At 47.2% G+C, this 25,564-nt stretch overlaps 9 protein-coding genes across 9 annotated transcripts, besides 1 other annotated feature; 3 read left to right on the top strand and 6 right to left on the bottom strand.

The window, feature by feature from the left end:
- Positions 1–261: 261 nt before the first annotated feature.
- FPSE_08465 (uncharacterized protein) lies at positions 262–2,254 on the top strand (the record flags this gene model as incomplete). The annotated part of the gene is made up of 5 exons (XM_009261583.1): positions 262–292; positions 501–1,164; positions 1,213–1,374; positions 1,430–1,996; positions 2,044–2,254. 5 exons carry the CDS (start codon positions 262–264, stop codon positions 2,252–2,254), a joined length of 1,635 nt encoding a protein of 544 aa, XP_009259858.1.
- Positions 2,255–2,475: 221 nt separating this feature from the next.
- On the bottom strand, positions 2,476–3,291 carry FPSE_08466 (uncharacterized protein; the record flags this gene model as incomplete). The annotated part of the gene is made up of 4 exons (XM_009261584.1): positions 2,476–2,700; positions 2,755–2,880; positions 2,933–2,992; positions 3,043–3,291. 4 exons carry the CDS (start codon positions 3,289–3,291, stop codon positions 2,476–2,478), a joined length of 660 nt encoding a protein of 219 aa, XP_009259859.1.
- A 1,370-nt stretch (positions 3,292–4,661) lies between these two features.
- FPSE_08467 (uncharacterized protein) lies at positions 4,662–7,910 on the top strand (the record flags this gene model as incomplete). The annotated part of the gene is made up of 3 exons (XM_009261585.1): positions 4,662–5,259; positions 5,311–6,715; positions 6,764–7,910. 3 exons carry the CDS (start codon positions 4,662–4,664, stop codon positions 7,908–7,910), a joined length of 3,150 nt encoding a protein of 1,049 aa, XP_009259860.1.
- A 383-nt stretch (positions 7,911–8,293) lies between these two features.
- Positions 8,294–9,589, bottom strand: FPSE_08468 (uncharacterized protein; the record flags this gene model as incomplete). The annotated part of the gene is made up of 4 exons (XM_009261586.1): positions 8,294–8,661; positions 8,710–9,306; positions 9,357–9,393; positions 9,449–9,589. 4 exons carry the CDS (start codon positions 9,587–9,589, stop codon positions 8,294–8,296), a joined length of 1,143 nt encoding a protein of 380 aa, XP_009259861.1.
- A 2,676-nt stretch (positions 9,590–12,265) lies between these two features.
- On the bottom strand, positions 12,266–13,306 carry FPSE_08469 (uncharacterized protein; the record flags this gene model as incomplete). The annotated part of the gene is made up of 1 exon (XM_009261587.1): positions 12,266–13,306. The coding sequence occupies one exon, from the start codon at positions 13,304–13,306 to the stop codon at positions 12,266–12,268; it is 1,041 nt and encodes a 346-aa protein (XP_009259862.1).
- Positions 13,307–14,347: 1,041 nt separating this feature from the next.
- On the top strand, positions 14,348–15,133 carry FPSE_08470 (uncharacterized protein; the record flags this gene model as incomplete). Its single annotated transcript, XM_009261588.1, has 1 exon — positions 14,348–15,133. One exon carries the CDS (start codon positions 14,348–14,350, stop codon positions 15,131–15,133), a length of 786 nt encoding a protein of 261 aa, XP_009259863.1.
- Positions 15,134–16,471: 1,338 nt separating this feature from the next.
- Positions 16,472–16,508: a repeat region.
- Positions 16,509–17,035: 527 nt separating this feature from the next.
- On the bottom strand, positions 17,036–18,304 carry FPSE_08471 (uncharacterized protein; the record flags this gene model as incomplete). Its single annotated transcript, XM_009261589.1, has 4 exons — positions 17,036–17,527; positions 17,582–17,768; positions 17,820–18,029; positions 18,087–18,304. The coding sequence occupies 4 exons, from the start codon at positions 18,302–18,304 to the stop codon at positions 17,036–17,038; spliced, it is 1,107 nt and encodes a 368-aa protein (XP_009259864.1).
- Positions 18,305–20,572: 2,268 nt separating this feature from the next.
- FPSE_08472 (uncharacterized protein) lies at positions 20,573–22,289 on the bottom strand (the record flags this gene model as incomplete). Its single annotated transcript, XM_009261590.1, has 3 exons — positions 20,573–20,761; positions 20,816–21,859; positions 21,909–22,289. 3 exons carry the CDS (start codon positions 22,287–22,289, stop codon positions 20,573–20,575), a joined length of 1,614 nt encoding a protein of 537 aa, XP_009259865.1.
- Positions 22,290–23,551: 1,262 nt separating this feature from the next.
- Positions 23,552–25,105, bottom strand: FPSE_08473 (uncharacterized protein; the record flags this gene model as incomplete). The annotated part of the gene is made up of 1 exon (XM_009261591.1): positions 23,552–25,105. The coding sequence occupies one exon, from the start codon at positions 25,103–25,105 to the stop codon at positions 23,552–23,554; it is 1,554 nt and encodes a 517-aa protein (XP_009259866.1).
- Between the last annotated feature and the right edge of the window lie 459 nt (positions 25,106–25,564).

Raw genomic sequence — 25,564 nt, 5'->3', positions numbered from 1 at the left:
CTTACTAGTTGCAGTGTGATGCTTGTCGTACCCGCAAAACAAGGTAAGATCTAAAGAGTTTTGCCTGACAGGTTGACCCTGGGTGGAGATGCAGGAGGTGAATAGTAAGTCGATTTGCCTCATTCTGGGCTACGGCGTTGTGTCATCTATCTCATACTTCTCGAGGCTCAGAGACTAACGTGTCCACCACTTCCTAGATCGGCTGATACGTTGACAGATGTGATGGGAACAATCCTTGCACCACATGTGCAGCGATCGGCCATGACTGCACCTATGGATCTGAGGCCAATTCGTGAGTTTCATTGGTTGCCGATCTTTTCCTGCATAGTAGTAACCCAGGATGCAGGAGAAGTAAGAACGATTTGATCTTGGAGAGTGTTCTAAGAGTTGAGAGGACACTCCACGAGCTACGGTCTACAATCGTGAGAACCTCCTTCAAGTCTTTAACTTACCGTTCACAGACTGATCATGACCTGCTTAGCCAGCAAACATACAACTAGCCTGCCAACAACATGCTATCAACTCTCCTCAAATTAACCGCACAAACTCATTTTCAGGCTCGTCGCCAGACCTGAATCTCCGACGTCAAAGTCAGGCCATCCAAACACCAAACAGCCAAGACAACCGCGAAAATGTCACCAATTTTGAGAACGCCGTCCTGGATTCCATGCATACGTCAACAACCGAGTCCATCCTCCAATGGCCTCACTTTGATGTCTTCCCGTTACTGAGGCATGACGGAGAATCCATCTTCTACCTAGAGCAATCACGTAAACCTTTGAGTGTGGCGGCAAATCCAATGTATCCCTACGTCGATACAGAGGATATATCATCGATGTTAGAAGCCTTCGAACGGAATATCAACTTTTGGTACCCATCTATGTCACAGGAGCAACTCGGCAGTATACGAGAAACACTTCAGAGTGGAATGCCAGCTGAAGACACAGTCCACTCGTGTCTATGCCTTCTTACCTTGGCTTTAGGATGTGCTAGTCAAGCTGCTGAAGATCTTCGCTTTACTACCGAGGCTGACCCTCCTGAGAAAGACAGAAGGTTGAGGAAGAGAAAACTTGGAGACATCTATTTCCAGTTGGCATTGAAGAAACTTCACGTTGTCCATCTACAAGTTGATTCTCAAAGTACACAATGCCTCTTCTTTACTGCGTAAGTTTCATCAATCCTGTTATCATCGCGGTGGAACTGACATTACAGTCTTTACTTTGCATCGCTGGTCAGACCACTCCAGGCCTGGGAGTATCTCAGCGCTACGGCGACGAGATGCATGCTTCTTCTATCATACCCTGTGAACAAGAATGACAGTGAGGCTGAAGAACGGATAAGAAGGATATTCTGGTCCTGCTACATATTGGAAAGGTAAATATTGACTATCATAATAGTGCCCCTAAGATAGTTGCTAACACCCATGCAGTGACTATATGGCCGAACTATCAGCATGTCCCCCTTCTGGTATCGCCCGTGTAGAATCTTCGGTTCCTCTACCCAGTTCTTATCATACCCATACCTCTGAGATTGTTGAGGAAGAATCGTCCCTCTACTTCCTCGCATGCATTAGTATGCGCCGCCTACTCAACAGAGTCCATCAGCTCTTGTACGCACGCGACACTGGTGCAGCATTCGACCACACTCGCTTCCCACGCATCGTTGCTGAGTTACAGCGCCAACTAGATGACTGGCGCGACGTACTGCCAGCATCTTTCTCGTTCAGTGTCGACACTGATGAAGTACCGACAGCAGCTGGCGGATTCCTTCGACAACGATATCTCACCTGCAAGGGAGTCATATATCGGCCGTATCTAATGTGGATGTTGAGTAGCAGCTACGATGATACAGGAACTTCGACATCGGCTGTGACTCCTGCGATACCGGATGTTATGAACAAGTGTAAGCTGTGTCTTGACGCATGTCTACTCCACGCTTTAGACCTTAGGGGTTTCTCACAAACCGTTGTCATCGACACATGGATCTGTTCCCTATCGTATGTATCGCCTCTATATACGCTAATGGGTTACTAACAACGTACAGTATGTCTGGTGCCATGCTCATCATCCTCGCCGCTTCACACATACCGGCTCTCAAGGAGTTCATTGGTACACGTGCCACACTTGTGGGGAGTCATCTGGAGAGGTTGTTCCGTAATTGGCGAGACATGTCGTTTGGAGGAGATTCACCCAGTGTGGACCGGAGTATGTGGCTTATAAACCAGGCGGACAGTTATATCAGGGACTGTTATTGAGTCTTATGGCGATATTTGCGCCTTTTTTACACACGTTCTCATAACTCTGTAGTATCATTGAACAACTAATACTGTTTCGTCTATCAAACTCAGATCTCAGCATATCAAACTCACGTCATCCAACAATTGCTCCCAGTCGACAGCTATCTAACCTCGTCTTCCATATAACCAAGTCTTCGCCCCTATCTGACCCAGCCTCTCTGTACGCGATATTCGATTCCCTAGTGTAGCTTATTGATAGTGGTCCAATCTGGTTTGGGTCCACAGTCCATTTCAAAGTCAAAGTTGTCGGTCGGTCCGATGACAAGATAGCTGTATGATAAATCGCGTCCGCCGAGGTTCAGGCACTCAGTCTTGGTAAGTTTGGATCCATGCTCGCCGATGTGTTGAATTACTGCATTAGTGATGGCACCTCGCTCTGCCTCAGCGTCGCAATAACCCCATCCCTTTTAACGCTTTAGTTTGTAGACCAATAGTTGACAAAAGAAGCATGCACGTACCTCGTAACGATATGTGATTGAACCGCCTGGTCCGCTCTTTCCAGAAAATGGGGCACATGGCCGGTCATAGATGTTTCCAGAGCATCCATCACCATAGTAGATATCACCTACAATGTAATAAAGTTCCTTTACCGAGTGTGTCAGCAGTTATGACAGGCGTCGAGCATGAGCAACTTACCCTAAGCACAAATGATGAGCCTATGAACAACAAGACTGCAAACATTATCTTCGCGAAGAACTTTTATCGCGTCAGTGTTGCAGTTCTTTGATTGGATTTTGTTTACTGACCTTCTTTTGTGCTTGCTTTGTTTGCTTTCCTGTATCTAAGGTCTGAGGAGATTTGACATCGCCATCGATGATAGGTTGTGAAGGGCCATCTTTGTTGAAGTAGGAAGCGAGTAGATAGATGCTCAAAGCGCAATTGACACCAGTCAACGTATCGTTACCAGAGTACAGGTAATCAGCCAGGTTGATCGAAAGGAGACAAAGTGGGACGATAAATGAGGTTGTAGCCTCGTTGAAGATATTAAAAGACATCTTGAGAGTGGCTATCAACAGAGGTTATTGTTACTGCGAAGGTTTGGCACTTCTTTTTAGAAGTTATGTTTGGTGATGGATAACGAGATGAGGTTTTGGTCGGATGAGTCGGATAATATCATAAAAATCACCCATAAATGGACACGGTAAGAGTTGCCAGCTGGCGGCAGGCAGCAGCCCGGAACCCTGTCAAATTCGAGAATGAAGCCAATCAACTCATACCTACTAATGATGATGGATGTTAGGGACGTAGGAGATCCCGGCAGTTGGTTGGACGGTCGTGAAAGTGGCGTTTGGTTAAAAAAGCAACAGTCCCAAGTAGGAAGTGGCCGAACAACACGAATGCTTCATCACACGAGGGTCTCTGTCTTGTTTCGTTTGTTTGTGTTTCGTTTGTTTGTGTTTCTTGTTTGGATGATGCTACGTTTCAACCAACAATGACGAAGCGTAGAATCGACGCATGTCAGTTGCAACCTATCGGCTGTATTTAATTTTCCAGTAATTCTCCACTGAGATTTATCAGAGGGGTCAGTCTGTAAAACTGTGCTATAAGAATTATTCCAGCCAAGGCTCACACTCACACATATTGTATTTTATCCGCTGTCAAGTAAGCTTACCCGAGACCTTCTTTGAGCAGGCGGACAGATGGTCTCCACCATGTAATAAAAGAAGACAGGTGGCAGAGAAAATAAGAAATAAATCACTGATTTAATTCAGCTTATTAGGAACAGGTAGTAACTTGTCATAGGTTGAGCGTAGCAAACCATAGTAATTCAACGCTATTGAAACATTGGAAGGTGCAGTCACGTCTCGGCCGAGACCATTCGGCCGGAACGTGATACAACTTGAAACAAGCGAGGGTTTTGAATGATCAACATCTAAGCTTAAGTTGCAAGCGACAGATATCCTATGGACTGCTTTACGGTGGCAGAAACAGTCTCATTGAACTCTCATTCACTCGCAACAGCCATGCCTCCTAACGGTCCGAGGCTATGAGGACACCGTTGACTTTCCCCGCCCCGGCTCCGATATCCCCGGGCTCTGCTACCTTAGCCATCTCGCTAGTCCTAGTTAGCTGGTCCACATTCACTACACCATCCAACCAGGAAAGATCATCACCAATCGGACCACTTCTCCGCATCTATCATGGATTTCGGTGGAGGCATCCAAGCTCCCCGAGCCAGTCCGAAGCACGTGTTTGGGCACAAGGAAAGCAGGTTATAGAAACGTATCACGATGCGGGATAGTCGGAGGATGCGGGGCTGACTGATGGCGTAGATAAACATCAAGGGATAAAGGATCCAGGACTTCCTCGAAACTGATCTTCTGAACATTTCCAACATCATCACCTTCTCCTTCACTACGTCAAAATGGGTGGAGGTATTGCAGAGCAGCCCAAGGGCATTTCCCTTCAGGAAGACGCCTCGCGACCGGACTATATCAACGAGGCTGTCTTTAGAAGAAACACTCTTCCCACACGAGCATACCATATTCCTGAGACGTCAATCTCACTCAACGGAACATGGGACTTTTCCCTCTCAGGAACAGCCATTGAAGCTCCCGAGCCCAGCTCAAAAGACATCACATATGAACCAATTCAAGTTCCGGGCCACTGGCAGCTCCAAGGCCACGGAAAGCCATGGTACACCAACGTCCAGTATCCCATTCCCGTCTGCCCACCATACGTTCCCACCGAGAACCCTACGGGATCGTATCGTCGGGACTTTCACATCCCGGCAGGATGGGACGCAGATTCACAGCTCAGACTGCGCTTTGACGGTGTTGACAGCGCTTATCACGTTTTCGTGAACGGTACCCTGGTTGGGTATGCCCAAGGCTCTAGAAACCCGTCGGAGTTTGACATCTCCGCTTTCGCGAACCGCGAGGGTGCAAACGAGCTGTTTGTGCGTGTTTACCAGTGGTCCGACGCTACCTATATCGAAGATCAAGACCAGTGGTGGCTTTCCGGTAAGTCTGTCCTGTTAGAAGCTGAAGATATGAGAAACTGACCTTAAACAGGGATCTTTCGTGATGTCTATCTCATCTCCTTCCCAGCTGCGCGAATTGATGACTTTTTCGTGAAGCCTGATCTTGACAGCAGCTACAAGAACGGAACACTAACCACCTCGGTCGACATCTTTACTGACAAGGCCGCTGTCCTTGAACTTACGCTATCCGAGCTGGCTAAGAACGGTGGGGCTGTGATCAGCTCTACCAAGACCACTGTCGACGCAAAGTCAAACAAGATCGACCTGAAGCTTGAAGTCGAGAATCCCGAGAAGTGGACTGCAGAGACACCATATCTCTACTCAGCTGAGCTCACACTCAAGTCCGAAGACTTAAAGACCGTGCTCCACACTGTCCAGCAACGTGTGGGATTCCGAAAGGTTGAGCTCAAAGATGGTCTTATGACTGTCAACGGAAAGCGCATCCGCCTTCGGGGTGTTAACCGTCACGAGCATCACCCTCTTCTAGGCAGATCCGTACCTATCGAGTTTGCTAAGCGCGATCTCCTCATCATGAAGAAGCACAACATTAACGCCCTTCGTTGCGCGCATCAGCCCCATGACCCGCGTATCCTAGATCTGTGCGACGAGTACGGCCTTTGGGTTATGGCTGAGGCTGATCTCGAGTGTCACGGTTTCTACGATGCTGTTGCGCGACCTCTTGACATTCCTGAGTCTATGGACTACGGCGAGCGAAAGAAGCTTGCTTTTGGAAAGGCTGCACAGTTCACCTCTAACAACCCCGACTGGAAGGAGGCTTATCTCGACCGTATCAATGCAGTGCTCAACCGTGATAAGAACCATGCCAGTGTTATTATCTGGAGTTTCGGCAACGAGGCTTTCTATGGTGATAACCACAGGGCGATGTTCAAGTACGCTACTGAAGCTGATCCCTCACGATTGATCCACTATGAGGGAGACGAGCAGGCTGAGACTACACATATGTACAGTTACATGTATCCCACAGTCGAACGCCTTATCAAGTACGCCAAGGAGGAAGGTGTCAAGGATGGTAAGTTCGAGAAGCCTATCGTGCTCTGCGAGTACGGCCACGCTATGGGTAACGGTCCCGGCTGGCTCGAGGACTACGAGCAAGCCTTCCGTGACTACCCCCGTCTCCAAGGTGGCTTCATCTGGGAGTGGGCCAACCACGGTTTGTGGAAGGATGATCACGAAGGTGATGGCTACTATGCTTACGGCGGTGACTTTGGTGACACTCCCAACGACGGAACCTTTGTTATGGACGGTCTACTGAACAGTCAGCACGAGCCTACGCCTGGTCTTGTCGAGTTCAAGAAGGTCATTCAGCCTGTTGGATTCTCGTACTCTGATGGCGAATTGAAGATCGAGAACCGACAGGACTTTGCTGGCCTGGAGAACTTGACCGCTTCCTACAAGATCGAGCAGCTTGGACAAGAGTAAGTCAACCACTAAAGCACGAGAACAAAATGCTAACCACACATCAGGGCAACCTTGATTCAGTCTGCATCCTTCGATGTTCCTGAAATCCCAGCTGGCGAGACAAAATCTGTCTCTCTTCCAGTTGACGATAAGAAGTTCAACAAAGACGGCGAGGTTTACCTGACCGTTACTTTGTCCCTCAAGCATTCAACCGCTTGGGCTCCCTCGGGTCACGAAATCGCTTGGTCACAACACCAACTCCAGGCCCCTCAGACGTCTACCAAGGCTACCTCAGTCGCAAGCAACACTCTTTCCTCCAAGCTCGACGTTTCTGAGAAGACATCTACAGTTACAATCTCTGGCAAAGACTTTCAGTTCACCTTCAACCGTGCTTATGGTACATTGAAGAGCTGGATCTCCAACGGCAAGACAGTGCTTGACTTTGACCCGAAGACTAAGGCCGCCATCATCCCATCCTTCTGGCGACCCAAGACCGATAACGATGTTCCTGGAGCTGTTCCATACTGGGAGCGATTCGGTGTTGATCAACTCGAGTCTCAACTTCGATCCTTCACTGTGGATTCCAGCTCAGATAAGGTTGTTCTGAAATCAAAGACCTTCATCACTCCCCCTGTGCTTTTCTGGGGTTGGGACTGCGAGATCGAGTACACGGTGTACCTGAATGGTGCACTGGCTGTTAATGTGACCCGTCTCTCTCCACAAGGCTCTGCTCCCGATCACGTCCCCAGAATCGGTCTTAACCTTTGGGGAAGTAAGACGCTCGAACACGTCAAGTGGCTCGGCCTTGGACCTGGAGAGAGCTACTCCGACAAGAAGACCTCTCAGCGCGTAGGCATCTGGAACGTCGAGTCCATCTCCGACCTCCAGGTTCCATACGATGTTCCCCAAGAGAACGGAAACAGAGAAGATACACGATGGGTATCACTGCGAGACTCCAAGTCTCCCAGTGTCGGTCTTCGTGCGAGTCGCTTAGACGGAGCACACTTTAGCTTCTTGGCTTCTAACCATAGAGACACAACTATCCAGGACGCAAAGCATCCTCCTGATCTGTTTGAGGAAGACGCTGTGTTCATCAGGCTGGACCACAAGGTTGCTGGAGTTGGATCAGGTGCCTGTGGACCTGCTGTTCGCGAGGATTTGATGGTTAAGACTGAGGAGACTACTTTCGGGTTCTTATTGGAGCCGCTATGAGACAGACTGTGATATATATTATGAACTAAATATTAAAATGACTATTATGATTCGAAACGCCTGATGATAAGGTTTCCATCTTGAGATACACTTTTCAAGCATTATGACTCCAAGATTCGAAGCGCACATCGTCTATTTTGGTGAACGGGAGATCGACATGTCCTGATAAATGACCTCGTTGGCGTGTAGGCTTGTATCGACACCCTCTTCAATGATATTATATTAGCTTACATGCAGGGCCTTGGTCAAGTAGTATCTCTTATTTGCCCCTTTTAGAAACTATTTTGAGATGACTTCTTAATATTGTTCTGTTATCTAGTCTTCATCGGTATATTACTGTAAAAAAGGGAACCTCAGCATTATGTAGGAAATCCCACCTAAGTTTATCGCCTCGACGAATATCCATAGTTGGACTCTTCTACCTCTTGCACAACATCATTCCGTACATAGATACCGCTCATATCCTGCTCTCTTGAATGCAAAGATTCAGTATTACGGCTTGAGATATACGTCCGAGGACCCTCCTTGATATCGATAATTTCGAAGTTTGCATGAATTCCTCTTTCGGGATCGGCCAGTTCCTGGGTAGAGCTGTTGTCGTCGTCTGCTTCCCTTTCCTTGTTGGTGCGGTTGATGGTGGTAAGACGTATAGCGTTTGTGGTTCGGCTGATGGGATGACTGCTTCCAGCAGAGCTGAGGAATCTCTTAGGGAGAATCTTGGTGAAGATGGGCCGTAGAAGAGGAAAGCATCCTAGAGTTGTTAGTATGCAAGAATCGGTGATGGGAGGAGAGGACTTACCAGAGACAATGGCAATGTTAATTTCGACAACACCCCACATGTCATTTCGGGCCATGTCTCGTGGCATTTGCGTTGTATTGACATCGTATCTGATTGATTCGACAACAACAAACGTTGACGCAAGACAAACAACGAAACCGATAACGAAGAGAGCAGTGATGGCAATCTTCTGCCCCATTTGTAGTCGAAGCTTGAAGACTTCAATGATGGGCAAGGCCAAGATAACGACGTCGAGAGCAAAGTGTGTAAGGCAGGTGCCGAAAAAGAACTGAGAGTCGTTGATCTTACAGACGGCACCTTCAATGCTCTTATCCCAATAAGCTTGAACTGGAAGACAATGGAACGTGACCATAAAGGTTCGTAAGATGAGCCATGACACACTAAGGCCAAGTAGAACCTGGATTGGGATTCGGATCGCAGATTGTTTAAAGATACGCCAGTAGAACAGGAGGATGGACAGTTTAGAGAAGCCGATCGAGTATGAATAGGTCTGGGAGATGAGGAACTGCATCAAACGCGCATGGAGATTGATGTTCTCATACTCCTCTTCACTCACGGTATCGGGGATCGTCGAGCCAAGGTACCATTTCTCGGTCCCTATTTTAATTAACGGTTTGATCGACAGGAAGGGGCCGGGAGATAGTTACAGTAGATCATCACGACATTGTATCCTATACCGACGATCTACAAGTAGCCTGTAAGTCACCGAGACATTTGTTTTCACAACGGAGGAACTCACAAAGGCGCCGAGGCAAAAGTAGTCATCCCACCACCATTGTACCTTTGTCATGCGTCGCGCAAATACGCGACCGATCTGCGCCAGCAAGGCCGCTACCCAAGTAATGACCACGGCGCAGATAACGTCTGACTTGAGACTCATGGTGATCTTGGCGACATACAAGGCCACAGTATCGGATGATCCGCGTAAAAGTCCAAACAGTAGAATGAAAAGCAAAAATGAATGGCAATGAACCCAAGTGAATGGTTCACTGACTGACTGAAAGAATGGGACATGAGTGGGGATTGATATGCATTTGAGGAGAACAAGGAAAGCCATCCAACAGCCAACTAGTCACTTGGTACCTATCAATATCCCTGGAAGCCTCATGGAGACCCTGTTGGTCATAACACTCCTGTTATGTTAGCTTATCGTAGCGGAATCCGGGGGATCAGGCTACCAGGATCACTCGAAGGGCTGGACTAGGCTTGATGGGTCTGGGGTAAAAGGGGGGCCAGCCTTTATGCCAGGCTGTGTTCCAGAAAAACTGACTCGGTATCTTTAGCCATGAAGCCTTGGCAGGTTTATGCTGTGCGACATGCTCGGGCATCATGTGGTGAAAGGGAAAGGGTATCACAAAAAGAAGCTGACGTTTTTAGCCACGTTGTTTTCATCCGATTCCTCCGTGCATGGTGTTCCATGTAGCCCATCCTTCCTTCGTTCTATGAGGCGATTTGTCTAGGACCAGGTCTCTCGAGCTTCGTTGGTCCATGTGGTGACGTAGAATTATTCGTTTCTGTAGAGAGCCAACAGAGCTAATTTAGCTACAGTTAACTACTGCACGAATTCTTTAGTGCCTTGCTCGCTTGCAGCCCCTGTAGACTTGTTGAGGGTAACATTCGCTTCGATAACACTTGACATGCTGTTAAGAATCTGCAACAGCCAGTCGCATTTTTAGGATATTTTAGGTAGTTTAGAGTGTGGGAACTACCGGACTCTTGGGCGACCTGTCCAATCCATAAACAGTCACTTTATGCGTAGTGTGTCGCTGCTAAAAGGCTGGGCGCTGCATATCTCAGTTGGATAAGTGCATTGTTCTCTATGTCCGGGCTCCGAACACTTATGAAACATGATAATGGCCAAAACTTGATTGCTTACTATTTGCACTTCTAATATGGATGCATCTCGACATTCTGGAACGTCGGCAGTCTCTAAGCTTACGGCGCAGAAGCCACTACACAAGCAATATTACAGGGGGCTTGAAATAACAGAAGACACTGAAAAAGGAAGCTGAGTATGTCATCGAACGATGGCTTATCAGCCTCAATCTCACTTGAAAGTGCTCAACTGTTATCAAGTAATATCGTTTTGTTTCAACAATACCTACATGTACAAGTAATGCAAGCTATTGACACGAGGTTGATCAAGTCATCTTCTCGACTCTTCTTCGCCCAGACAAGATTGACTGGTGGGCAGAATGACTAGACCTCATGTGGTATCACGAAGCTAAGCACCTCCTGCATCTGTACAAGGAAGATGGCCTCAGTTCGAGTAAACGATAGCAACAGACAGGGTATCGATGCCTACGCCAACCAACCAGTATCGGTTCCAAGTTGATCCGTTTAGTTAGCGCAAACTCTAGATTTTGAGATTAAATCCCAACGCTTTCTCCTTATCTGCCATCAAAGGCCAATACGAAGAAGCATTTGCGCTACCATATCGGTTGCGTTTTAGGGCCCTTCTTGTCATTTTTCGAGAATATTCATGGCGCCACGTTCCTCCATAGCGCCTTTTCAACTGTCAATGACATTCACGGTTGCTGTCGGCTGTCTCATTATTGAGTGGAAACAGTCCGAGAGGCCAGTGGCTGATAATTACTGCGGTACCACCTACTGTTTCCGACTTAGCACCAATTTTATAGCACAGAACACGCTATTGTGCCAGACTCGCTGCAGCTGAGCTGAGCTATGGGTGATAGCGTCTTCTACGCGGCACGATCATTGGCCTTGGGAGACAATAAGCTAAAACTCTAGAGTTGTCGTGTGTTCATTGGCGTAATTTGATTACCTCTCCCATCTCCGTTTGGGGCTGACCGTTGCGAAAGAGTCTGTGGACCGCCATAGCGTCATAATTGCTTCTGGCGTCCATCTACCAAAGACAACTCCAGAAACCCGTGTTGTGTCGCAGGAATGCCTTGACTCGTATACTGCATACTACCCTCGTTTGCGAATGCTGTAACAATTGTCTATACCGTGAAGAGTATCGGTTGATATTCAGGCACCGCTATAAGGTTGAGCTGTTGCAAGGTTCACTGTAAAAGGTGTGGCAGCCATCACAGCGCGCCATGTCTTGGGGGTTTGGGAGCTGAATCCTACGCGACAGGCTTGAAAGCAGATCAAGCCAAGTCATGTCACATTGAGGCCCCTGAATTGAAAAACGCAATATTCTGAATTGTTCTGTTAGAATTCAATCTAGACGGAGCATTTTATGTAGAATTCCCATCGTCCAATTGACATGCAAAAATGCAGGGTTGGGGGCCATGTCTCTGATCCGGACCATGCGTTTGAACACAATGGGGGATCAGCAGCGCTCAGACAATCGCAGTCCCGTTTTACCTGCCAATCTCTTTGACCTCCGTACTAGCCGATAGTGCACGATGTAGCTCACTTTAGCACAGCATGATAAACATGGTACGATATCTTGTGGCTACCAAAGCGTAGGGTTTAGCTGGCGATTGGGAGACTGTCGGCCCGAAGTTGATATCCCACTTCACGGCACGACTTCATATCTCGGCTTCCCCTGATACCGCTTCCATATCCAAGTCGCCCCTCACTCAGCCTACGACTCCCTCCATCTTATCGCCCAATCCCCCTTGGCAAAACTTGGCTCCACGACCTTCCCTGACATGACGGCCTCGCAAAGACGCTTTTCGCCATCCTCATTGACAGAGAATCCAAACACGACACCTCTTCGCGCTGCGCACTTGGTCATCTCGCGCTCTTTGGCTCGTCTCTGTCCCTGTCTGCGCTTCTCCAACATTTCGTCTGTCTCATGGATCCTCTCTGCGCGTCCCTTCTCGCCACCCACGCTGCCGTTCACTTGAGAAACTGATTGCGCTGGTCGGATGCGCGTGCCACTGCGGACGGACATACGGGCGAGCACATCACCATCAATTTCATTTTCATCTTTCAGAATATCCGCAAGGTCCAGGTCTTCTTCAGATGTCCTCGGCTCGGATATCGCCTGTGCAGGTTCAGATGCTTGGGGCGCTTCGTCCTCACTGTGAGTTTCTTCGTGTTCTTCGTCCATCGATGTTCGGTTTGGCCCAAAGACGATCTCCTCCGCTGCACTGCACGATACAAGGATCCGATTATCTCCCTTGCTATTCTTTCCTTTCTTGTGCTTGCCAGATGTCCCCTTGGTCGGTTTCTTTTCTGTAACACCATGCTCTTCAGCGGTCAACAGTTTTAAAAAGGCCTTTTCAAGCTCGCGGTCTAGCTTTCCAGGCTTCTGAGTCCGGCATCGGCTGGAGCAGTACTTGACTGGCGTGTTGGTCTTTGCCGACGCTGTAGTCTTCCGTGTGCTAATGACTCTTCCGCATGAATGACAGTAAGGTGTTGCTTCTCCTCCAGGCAATAAGTAGAAAGGTGCTGGGGTTGCTTGGGATTTGGAGGGGCGACTCCAACTGTCCATCCAACTCATCTTGGCTGGTTCAGATGATGACCCTCGCTTGAGTGGGAAGCCTGTAGACAATCTGTTGCTGTGTGAAAGCGATGTAAAAATGCGTAGTGTTCGTATTCTTGGACCGCGACTGATACGAAGCATGCCGTGTGTAGGTTTTTGCTTGTGGAAGAAATTGGAGCTCTTTGACGAAGGCATAGAGTTGTGATGATGTCATTGTCGTCATCGAGATTTGGAAGAGGAATTAACGCTGATCTTCCAATTTACAGAACGCCATCGCTCTGTCATTCTTTTCATAAGCTCTCTTCTTAAAATTAATAGGATTTTGATATCGCCAATGCAACTGGAGCCTCAGACGTGCAGAAACGGCTTCTGATTTAGGGTAACACCAGGCCACTTCTTAGGCAACGTCTTGTGTGAGAGGGCTTCTCCAATTCTGAGCACATAAACTCTGTCATAGGTTGTAGGATCTCATTCGGACCAGTAAGTTGCTTGCTGTAAGATGTTGTTGATGAATTAGTACCTAGAGTAAGCTTATACACAAAGTTATCGCTTGGCACCAGTCAAAGGTGACCATTCTCGTTGGTGAGATTTTGGACGGGATGCAAGATACTTATTAGGGACGAAATATAGACATCTCTGACACACGCTTATTCGATTCTTTGCAAAAATAGTAATTTATCCAGGTTGATAATGAAGAACCCACCTCATTAATGGCAACGAAGATCACCTGCATAGCCATTTGTCAAAAAGTGGAAATAGTTCCGGCGTTCAATTATTGGTTACGCAAATGCTCATCACTTCGATCTTTCTGTTCAACAAGCAACTTTTAGACAATCTCCCTGAACCCCTCACTTATTTCCAACTTCTCCATGTTACATAAGATCATCTTTTGGTGCTTCTCGTAAGCACTAACTTCGCAGTTGGTCGGACTGTATTCCCTCATTTGGCGCTGGGACATTCTGACATTGCGGAAGCGTCTGAAAAAGTACACTATCTCCGGAACATAGTGTATGCTTATCGATGTACCCCTGCTTGGACCCTTGGAAACAATTAAGCTTGGCGGCTAATTCGTCATCTTTGATGGTTTGAAATGGTTGATTACCCGTGAGATGACGCAGGGAATGTGGAATCGCCTGGAATGTATTTAAAGATCGTTTCCCACTGGAAAGCAGTCATCCTACATGTTGGTGTTGTTCGATAATCTTTGACTCTCATCACACACCTCAACTCGTAATCATGCGATTCATCACTGATTCTCGTGGCCTCGGCAACCCAGACTCGGAACCAGTCCCTCTCCAAGTTATCGGTGCAGGTCTCCCTAGAGCTGCTACTTCATCAATGCAAGCGGCATTTGAGAAACTAGGCTTTGGACCATGTATGCACATGGCAGAGATTCTTCCACATGCATCACGACTGCAACTCTTCATTGATACACTACACGAAAAGGACGGTGCGAAACGGAAGAAGATGATTCGGCAACTCATCCACGGCCATCGGTCCATCTGCGACCTTCCTGTTTTCTACTTTACTCCTGACTTGATGGACGAGTATCCTGACGCCAAGGTTGTCATCAACATGAGACCTGACGGCAAAGTCTGGGCCAAGAGTGCCGAAGAAAGCTTCTGGTTCTTCTTCAGCCCGTGGTTCAAGTGGGTTGGTATGCTCTGGACTAATGATCGCTTGTGGTACAAGCTCAATATGGTGACGATGGCAAAGTGCAAGGAGGACTACGGCACGGCAGATATCTTCAGCGCCGAGTGTTATGATACGTATTATCGACAGTTGCTTATTGAAGCAAAGAAGCGAAACCGAGAAGTTCTCATTTTCAAGGCTGAGGACGGCTGGGAACCTCTGTGCAAGTTCTTGGGTAAAGAGGTTCCGAATGAGCCCTTTCCACGTTTGAATGAGAAGAAGACCTTTCAAATCGTCAAGAGGATATTCATCGCCAAGGGACTGTTGTCTTGGGCGGCTCTGTTTGGTGCGACTTGGGGCGTATGGAAGGTTGCTTATCATTACCTGTGACCGGGTATTAACTGCTGATGAAAGGATGGGATGCGTTTCAAGAACATCATGGCTCATTGTTCAAAGACAAAGAAGATTTACATTTGGTCACTAAATCAATCATAGCTGTAGGTCTAGCAATCAGAACATAACAGTTTAGTAAGGCCTCAATCGCCGCATCACCAACCAAAAGAAACACGACAGTGAAAAGTGCCAAAAAGCGTCTAGAGATCTGTGCAACATTCAACAAAAAGCCAAAAAGATAATCGCTTTAATGCTAACTGGAGGGTTCGAACCTCCGCGGTTTCCCACTGCGGGTTTGGTTTCTGATAAGAACCTAAACACAGCGCCTTAACCACTCGGCCAAGTTAGCGAGGATGATTTTAGTTGATAGACGATTCTGATTTGGAGCTCAAGGATCCTACCACATCGCTCGCACACGATTAACAGCTAGTTCTTGTTGTCCACTGCGAACATATTCTTCTTACGCTTCGCTTTCATATTCACAGTACATGGTGTCTTTGAGAGTGCACCAAGTTCGTTTCTTTATGTCTTAGTGATTATTTCGAAATCAAACATCGCGAAGGATTTGTTTCATAAAAGAAGCCTTATCGCACATTTATTCACTGCCTACGTTCAGGTATAAAAATGACCATTATACATAACAAGCTAAACAATATTAATCAAACACTCACAAATTTATTAAGCAGAATCGACACTTTTAAATACAAAAGAACCTACACAATGTGTACTACCATGGTCCAAATTCTCCAGTGCAGGGACTGCAAGAGAATACTCAATAGGACACATGAGCCAACTGTGCATTGCAAGAAATTCAATGAAACTGGCAAATGCCCGGGTGCCATTTACCCTTGCGTAGACAGATGGGTGGGTGAGGATGAGTGTGCACTTTGTATACAGGACAAGAAAAACAAGGAAAAAGAAGAAGAAGAACAAAAACCGAGATAGTCATCACATAAGAATTGACGTTCTTCGGGTAGTGTTTATTAGCTGAAGGCATGTAATCTGATTCATATAAAGCATTGTCGCTCATTTGTTCAATGCCCACGTTCAGGTATAAAGCTTGCCCTTGTAGACGTGCCAAGTCGAAGAATACTTATACAACACCAGCAGTCAAAAATTGTTTCAACAAAATCGACACATCTACATATATATCCGAATCGACAAAATGTGTACTACCGTAGTCTCTTTTATTAAGTGCAGCAATTGCAAAAGACTTCTCAGCACGAAATATGAGCTAACCTTGCAATGCAAGACATTCATTAACACTGGCAACTGCCCGCGTACCAGTTACCCTTCCGTATACAGATGGGATGATAATGGTTGTGCATTCTGTAGAGAATGAGGAGGGGAAGAAGAAGAAGAAGAACAAAAACTGAAGTAGTCACGACATAAGAATTGAACTTCTTAGGGTAATGTTGCGTGAGGCATGTTCATTTCAACGTATGCGGACTATCTAGGTGGCAATTAGCACAGAGAATTCCTAGGTAATAAAATGGATATTTGAACTAATGTTCGAATTGCAAAGTGTATGTTGCATGTTGTGGTTTAATTTAACTACCTAGTTTGCAGAAGATGACTTCAGCTTTTCGATTATTAGGCTGCCAGCATAGCTTTTGATATCCGTAACGGAGTACAGCTTGATATTCCTTGTATTGACGTCGGCCTTGCCATTCTTAGAACCTTCTGTTGTATTTATTGAATAACTTTATGTCAGTAAAGAAATGAGCACATGAAACAAATCGACACGAGTTGCAAGCACTAAGACCAGTGTCGGCAGACCATATAATGGACAGTGGATACAACTTGGTTATAGAACAGGTTCATTATTTGATTCGTACAAATTAGTTGTTAGTGTATTATATATATATATAAGCTATTCAAGAAAAGTGTCTGGGTATCTTATGATTGCCTAAAGCTTGACAAAGACGTGTTTCGGCTCTCCTCCTCAATAACCACCTGTTTAGGATGTCCTCTATGGGAGGTCAAGGGCATCTCATCTGTATCCGATCCTCCCTTGTAGTGACCATGTTTGGAGCCATCCTCGACTGTCACTTGGAACTCTGTTCGCTGATGGATACCGGGACCATTGTGGTTTCGGGGCATTCCAGGGAGATCATCGTCCGAGTCACCAGCAACTACCTTGGACCGATGGGTAAGCTGGATATTGTTCACCCCGTTTGTCCATTGTGCATCTTCAAGTCGGTTGGTGCTTCTGCCGTGGCCAGATTGTGACAGAGATGGGTAGTAGTCGTCTGAGTTCTCGCCCTTGGCTAGGCGGGTGATGAGCTTGGCCATTGACATTTCGATGTTGAGCTTGACCATATAGGCGACGGGATGGAACTGGATAAACACGACTTGGTTCGGGAGCGACATAAGACCGATGAGCATGCCCTGAGACATGTTAGCCAGTGGACAAATGGAGAGGGTTGGCGAGCGATGACTTACATCCATAAGAATGGAGACAACCATGAGCTTGGCGTTGAAGCCAACAAGGGGCTCGTACTTCTTCAAGTTATGTTGCTCAACCAATCGCTTCTTGACTGTTCGGAGGAAGTACCAGTTGAGTCCAGCGTCGACCAGTAGAATGATGACCTTGGACATACGATCCCAGACTGCGTTGATTTTCACGAATCTGCAGTAGTTAATTAGTGGCTATTCGTCGTTCCATCTCGAGGCAACTCACGTCTCGCTCACTGGAGGTACGGTATGCGATGGGATCCAAATAACAAAGACGGCGATGTTGACGAGAGTAATGATGATTGCGGTGCCCCATTTCAGCTTAAAGACGGTAGATCGATGTTCGGCAATGATGGAGATTCGGTTGACGATAATTTGCATAAGCAATTGGACCTCGAAGACCCAACAGAAGAGAATGAAGAAAAGCACCGGTACACTAAGTGATTTTGTTAGTTCAACGTATCCAATTTCGCCAGTGAGAGCCATGTCTTACGTCGGCCCGATAAGCCCATCTAGGAAAACCCATCCGATAACCGTGATGACGAGGTTGGCTGCGATCTCTCCCCAGAGCATGTAGATGTATGTGCTTCGCAGGGGATTTCGGTTTCTTCGTGTCTGTTTCCAGGCTTCCCATACAGTCAGCAGTCCAAAGCCGAGGGTAAAACCCATGGCAATGGAAGCCAGCTTGATGTCAGTTGTAGAAGCCGACATGTTGGGCGAAGAAGCAACGGGATAATACCCGAGAGTGGAAACAAAGTGTAAAGGGATCGGTACTGCAGGTGATCCTTCACAAAAAGCAAAAAACAGACATGTCAAGGGAGGACAGTTCCAGATCTGGGGATCCACGAGCTTTAATACGAAGAAGGGCAGGACAGTACCTGCATAGAGAACCCCAAGGCTAGTCTGAGACAGTCAATGTCCTGGAACACCACGTTTTCCCCAGTTGGCTTAAGCCACAGTGGAAACTATTAGGAAAACTTGACATGAAGCGTTGCAAAGGTGACATATGGCGAACGGGGCTGAGAGCCAAAAAGGGACTGGCGTGAGGTGGCGAAACGATGAATTAGGTTGTTTTATTCTCTTCTGGCCATGCATCTCATCCAAAGCATATCGGCGCTTTGACGCCACGCTTGTCACCAATCTCTCGATCAGTAGTAGTTCGTCTTGATTATGGGCCAAAGTACGACTCTTGGCTGTTAGAGACGGTGGTATAGGTCTTGGGCGAGGGGCTAGCGGCCGCTAGTGATACCTTAACCGAGGGGATGGTAGCAATTTAGAGTAGCATTACATGTTTTACGGTGAGGAATAAGGATACAAGGATAGACGAGATCGACGTTCGAAGTCCCATGATCTACCGTACAGGGTCTAGGAAGAGGCTCGCATCATTATGCACGTCGACATTTCCGTCGTTATCTCCTCTTTTGCTCAACAGGAGTCTCCTTTTCTACCCAAAGGTTTCAGACCAATTTTGAGCATCAGAGAGTCAGGGGAAGTCGGCCACTAATGGATGTCACGCAACGCCACAATCGGTTAGTGTCTCATGTTTCGGCACTGAAGATTCTTTTGAGATATGATGCCCGTGGTGCCAAGGCGCCGGTTCTCTCTGCCACACTGGTTGACCGGATAGTTCTCAACATCTTTCTTACTCTTTTTGTGGCTGGCCGTTCTTACTCTGAAGGCGTTACTACCTGGTCAAGCTTTTCGTTAAAAATCAGGGGGAAAGATTAATTTGCTATTGTCTCATCCGATTTGATCAAAGGGTTTAGTTCCCGTGACTTGACTGTGTAGCCCGTGAGTAGTGTATGCGCCACTGACCTCGAACGTTCTGATTTAGAATCCCATGCATACACAACCATCTCGAGGGACCGGGGAGTTCCGTTGACTACAGAGGCCGGCGAATCTACTCCGGCCGTGCCGGACAAAGTCTAAGCGAAGGGGACTCGTTAAGGGAATTGCATGTTTTGAGGGGCTGGAAAAGGTAACGTGGTCTAGCTAATTCTTGTATTTTTAATATATCCGGAAGTGATCGCCAGTAAATCAGTGCTGCCAAGGGTCAAACTCTATCGCGGAATATTTCCTACATACTGCACGTTCCATCACGCTGCCGGCCATAACCCCGGCTGTAAATGAAGTCAGTTACAGTCAATGCAGTCTCCCACAATTAATAGTCTCTGTATAGTTTAGTTAATTGTCAATCAAACAGATCAACTAATGGCAATGCGTTTCGCTATTGCCGCATAAATGCCATGGCCCACTAACACATCCAGGGTTGAAAAGTAAATCGGGTCAATGCAGGGGTATCAAATCTTGAAGCTCCTCTTTATCCACGTGCGGTTCGTCTGAGCTACCCTAGTCTGAGCGCAACATGACAGATTGACACATCACTTTCCAACGGTTTTGGTTTGAGTATCCATAGATACTCTGCTGTTAAGACTAATGACTGAAACTTGAGTCCATACATGCTTCAAGGTGGCATTTTGATAGTCATAGTTGCCTGACATATCTTGGCGTACCCGCAAGGTTTCACTGATAACAAACAGCTTTGCCTCTTATCGCCATGCCCCGTTCTTGGCTAATGGTCACAAAACGTATCAGATCACGATCAGGGCAAACAATGACGTTGTTTCAACCACTGGGTACAGCAACCTGATTTCTCAAGCTTTGTTTGATACACATCTAAAAAGGAATGTCGCAATCGCAGAACCTTGCCTCAACATGGCTTCAGGGGTCTACGCGATATCTGTCAAAAAGAGAGCTCCATATATGTACGTGCTTGTGGAAACGGTGGACTCCAAGTCATGTCACCCTATATCCACAGTAAGACTATGCATTATCTCCATCTTACCCAAGCTTAGGCCCTATGCTTCTGATGTTCCTTGAGATGAAAAATTAGACCCCACTAGACCATTACAAAAACACTGTTGAATAACCCACGACAATCTGACACAGCAAAGAAAAGAATTACTTGATCCTCGAAAGCTAATGATCTCTCCTCGAAATCGTAACCACAAAATCGTGATGTAAAGAAATCCATTGCGATTTGATGCCCGACGGCTTTGCCGAGTTGGCCACCTCAGCATCAAAATGTCGAAAGAACTGGGCGATATACAGGTAGAGTTCGACGATTGCCAGATTCTTTCCTACGCAGCTGCGGCTACCCATACCAAACTATGCGAAAGTGTATCAGTAACGACGCTAGACCAGGACCAAGATGTAACTTACCGTCATCAGGAGTAATTTCTCCTTCCTAATCCGTGCCTCGTCTTCTGGGCTTTGGGCAATCCACCTCTCGGGTCGGAAGTCTTCTGCATCCCGGCCAAATATTCCCCGTGAACAGTTTACCGCTCTTGAATTAGTGCCGCAAGTTGTGCCGGGAGGAAGAAAATAGTCTCCAACCTGAGCTCCTTCTGATGGGACGGTACGGGGTAGCTGATACTGGATAGAAGGTTGCACCCGGTTGCTCTCGGTGATGACAGCAGACAGATATGGGAGCTTCTCTGCTTGCTTAAAAGAGATCTCACGCCCCTCTGCCGCCAGTCCAAGTGCTTCGTAGGCGTGGTCAATCTCCTCTATCAACTTTGCCTTCGCGTCAGGGCTAGTGAGAAGGTGTCTGAGACATGACAGAATGCCGAAGGCAGTTGTATCAGACCCACCAGCAAGGACGTTGACACCTTCGATCATAACCTCTTCCTTACTGGCCGGTTGACCGTGAGGATCTTTGGCTTCGATAAAGTTTTGAAGGATATCTCTCCGCTGGTTAGGTAAAAGGCCATTAGTCATCCTCTCTTCTACCCTTTTGTCAAGCCAGTCAAGAAAGATATCAAAGCCGTTCAAGCGATCGCCGCCAAAGTTTTTGGTGAACCATTTAGATACTGGGTTGTTGATCCAGAACATCTGCCAGGGTAGTACCCCCAAGTTGCCCATAAAGTAGAATCCATCATGGACAGATTGGATCATACCCCCAACGTCTTTTTGTTGTTCTACACATCCGACCATTCCACCTAAGGCTAGCTGGCTAATCACATCCGAGGTATAGTAGTTGACAGTCTTGTCGACTTCAAATTTTTCGCCCTCGTCTGCTCGTTCGCCGAGCTTCTTGAAGTTGAGGTCCAAGACATCCTGAATCAATGACTCCATAGAGAGGATCGATGTCATGGAGTATGTACTTGCGACGCGTGATCGGAGGAATCGATGGACCTTGTTGTCTCTTGTCGCAAAAAAGCTGATCGTCATTTTGGGTACAAGGAAACCGTTGTAAAAGCTAGACTGCGCTGCATGTCAGGACATTCGTTAGATAGGAAGGGGTTGTTGTTACCTTTGCAACATGCTTCCCATGGCCATAGATATTCTTGATTGCATGTTCATCCGTGAAGCTTACTTCTCCAGGAGATATTCTGACAACCTGTCCATACTGTCGGTGGAGATCCATAATATCATCGTGCCAGGTTCCGCGAAAGTATCGGATGATTCTCCAAAGGCCAGTGGCTTTGGCGAAGAAAGGACCAGGAACCTTTCGCAGAGGATGAAAGAAAAGATTGTATACGATTTGAAGAAGTATTAGAGTGGTGATGAGTCTCCACTTGACATGCCATAAGACAGGCAATGCCGAACTAGGGGAGAAATAATGGACATTAGTGATAGTTGATTGAAGATAGGAAACCGGTGGAATGCTTGTGTTGTTCCTGTAGAAGTCCATTTTGGTTGAATAGGCGTATGGCGATGACTACTAACTTGATCGCTGAGCTCTAGGCTTTATATCTGGGAGGACTTTCACATGATTGACGCCTCAGTCTTGCGTCAGAGACAACACCTCGACACCACAAAAGGTTTTGGCTAGATGTGCTTCATTGCTTTTGTTCTCCCTTTGCCCGAGCCTCGTCAATGGGTAGCATTGGACCGAGAGAATCAGGTAAACGACTTGGCTGTGGCGTGCTGGCTGCGGCGTGCTGACTGCAAGTGAGACCAATCCTACCAGCAAGTTTCGAATAGATGCCTGGCTGCCTCACTTCAATGATTGGAAATGCCGAATTGAACTTCAGCCGCACGCGGGCAACCTGGCTATCGTTTGCTTCACTGAGACATTGCTGCATAGAATGCGACACCAAGTATGACCCCATCACATCTCTTCATGATCATGAAATACTACATGCAACCCTACACGATGAATTGATAAACTCGCTTAAACTCGGTGAATGATTGTTCACGATACGAGACACCCCATCACCTTGCATGTTCACTGCCTTGATAGTAACCCAACATCCAGATTTGGGCTGTGATGTATGGTGGGAGGACCCACTAGTTGTCTCTTTACGACAATGTGATCAGGCTGTAGTCTGCTTCCTTTTGTCGCTTGGCTGTGATGGACTTTTGGAGCCAGTCATATTGTAGTTGGGGCTTGCAGTGCTGCAATGAAGTATCCACCATCAAGCTGATCAAAACTCCCCGAGTCTTGTTCGCCACCGAAATCTGAAAGTGACGTTTCTTTGCTTCTTTCAGGTGATAGCCAAGTGCATGTAACATGTTTTCTGAGGCCTGATGAGGAAGCCTTTTGTCCAACACTCGGAACATAATCCTCCGGGGAGCCTGTCATCGCAAACGTTATCTTCACATGTGAATTCACGACTATTACTGAAGAGAGATGCAACGTCAAGGGTGCCATGTGGATGCAATGGTATGTATATTTAGTGAGTATTCTATGGTATTTGTTATGGCGACAAGGCCGGTCCAATCAATCTCCAAATACAACCCATTCGTTACATCCCTCCGAATCCATTTGCATAGTCCAGTTGAATGAACGCTTTTCTGTGATGCGATACCAGCGCCCATAATAGTTCCTCAGTAAAGAATGACGTCGTGTAGACGGTGGGTTGTTTGATGTACCCAATGGGCTAGAGTTTCTTTTTGGCCCAACTTCATTAACCATACCGCTCATTAGGTGGTATGGCCGTGATGGAGTCTCTAATAAAGACCCCACAGATTTGTACCTCCGTTCTCAGCATTATGCGCATCCTCAGAGGCCATAGAAGGCGATGTGATACCTTGATCATCGCCCAGAACTAAGATATTCAAGGTGTAGTCCGCTGTGCATACCTTGGAGGGGAATCGACAATATCCCTTCCCACCAATACGATGACGACAGTCAGCCCTTTGGCAGACGTGACCGTGGACGCAAGTTGTACGTCGGCAAGCACCTCGGCGGGAGCACGGGACGGATCGAGCTAAATGTTCCAGTGCTGGTTTCAAGTCTTCAGCAATCGGGGTATGTTCGTATTCGCAGTTGTCGTTGTCGCATTTTCCATACAACTGTGCATTATTGCAGAACCTGCGATCTTGGGAGAGCATTTTGAGACGTTTGACGGCGTCGGGGTCGGGAAGGGGCAAGTATGCGTCGAGACGATCTCCGACTGCATTGATGGGCACCATGTCATCTGGGATATCTTCCTTTCTTGGAAGTGAGTCAATATTAATTTTGGCGCCGTTGGATAGGGTAGAGCTTCGTCGCCAGTCGCCGCTAAAGTTTCTTTCATTTTTGTTATTGTTGCTGACAGATGACAGTGAAGGCGTACTATTCTGACTGGATGCTTTGCTTTCGTGAGCAAATTTGCAAGTGCTGCCATAACGGCAATTGCCCTGCATGTAGAAGCTGCATACTGTTTTGCCTTCATTGCTGTTTTCTTTTGTAGATACAGGGGTACTGTAGGTAGAACTAGCTTTGCTACCGGTAAGAGTCGAGTTGAGAGTCGCCTTGATTGGCGCAGTAGTGTAGGGCTGTTGAAGAGGTGTGTGGCGGAACACACCGGGCAGTTCTTCGACGTTCATTCCAAGCTTGTCAAACTCCTTGTGGAACAACAGACTCGGTGTTTGGACAAGCGTGAATCGCTCTCGGTTACCCCTAAATGGAGTAAGGTCTGAGACGTAGCCCACATCATGGCAGGCGGCGAAGTAAATGTGCTTGCACTGGGCGTTATCCGCGTAAAGACGAAGAATGGCCTTGAGCTTGAAGTCGGCATTCTCCTTTAGTTCACCGGCGTCGATGAAGTCGGCGAGACCGTAAGATCTGTTGAAGCCGGCGGTGAAGGATGAAAGAGACCGCTTTTCGGCGCCCGCAAGACCGTTTTTGCATAACGCTTTGGAAAGTCCGGTGAGGTTGGCGTAGACACGAACCATGACCTCGCAGGTTTCGAGGCCTTTGCGACGTAGACTATCTTTGATAGTATCATTCAGTTGCTTTGCGGCTCTGCTACCGCCTTCTTCGCCGTCTTTCACAAAGCGTTCATCAAAGATGTATCCATCGCCGTCAACGACGACCAGAGCAAAAGGGTTACGCTCCTGACCGCGAGCGAGCTGCTTGTATCGTTCTCTACCCTCCCGTTCTTCTTCATAGTCGCTCTTGAGACGCCTATAGTCCTCGATAAGAACGGTGTATTGGTCTAGGAGGTCATTGAGAGCGTTATCCCTCCGGAACTCAGCTAGCTTGTCAGCTGCTCTGTCGATGGTGGCATCAGGGAGCATGGTCGCAGCGGTTGGCGGTTGGCGACGTGCCCCGCATTGCCAAAGGCCTGAATGATTTTGGGTGAATAATTGCTTCTGTAGTAGGTAGTGATATGAATGTGAATTGGAGTGAGTAATAGTAGGTCCGCCTCGTATGATGGCACGTCGCTGCTTATGCTGAGTGGATGTGCCCGCACAAAGACGGATAAATTTTGAGCGGTGCTGAAGGGAGCGTCATGTGATCTGCCACGTGTATCAGTGCGACTGTTTACTCTTGGGCGTCAACGACCAGAACCCAATCAACAACAAACAGTCAGTCAATTGGATGATGCAGACGCTGTGAGATTGTTTTATTTATGCAATTACGCTTGAGTGACGAATGTGGATGAAAATGCATTCTTATTCACAGTGCGTCAATCCTGGTACAGAAAGGAACAAGCGAGATGACATTGGTTTGCAATTAGAAGCGAATCATCTAAT

The sequence above is a fragment of the Fusarium pseudograminearum genome, chromosome 2 (assembly GCF_000303195.2).
Source record: "Fusarium pseudograminearum CS3096 chromosome 2, whole genome shotgun sequence".
Classification (NCBI taxonomy): Eukaryota; Fungi; Ascomycota; class Sordariomycetes; order Hypocreales; family Nectriaceae; genus Fusarium; species Fusarium pseudograminearum.
This window is presented reverse-complemented; position numbering and strand designations above follow the sequence as displayed.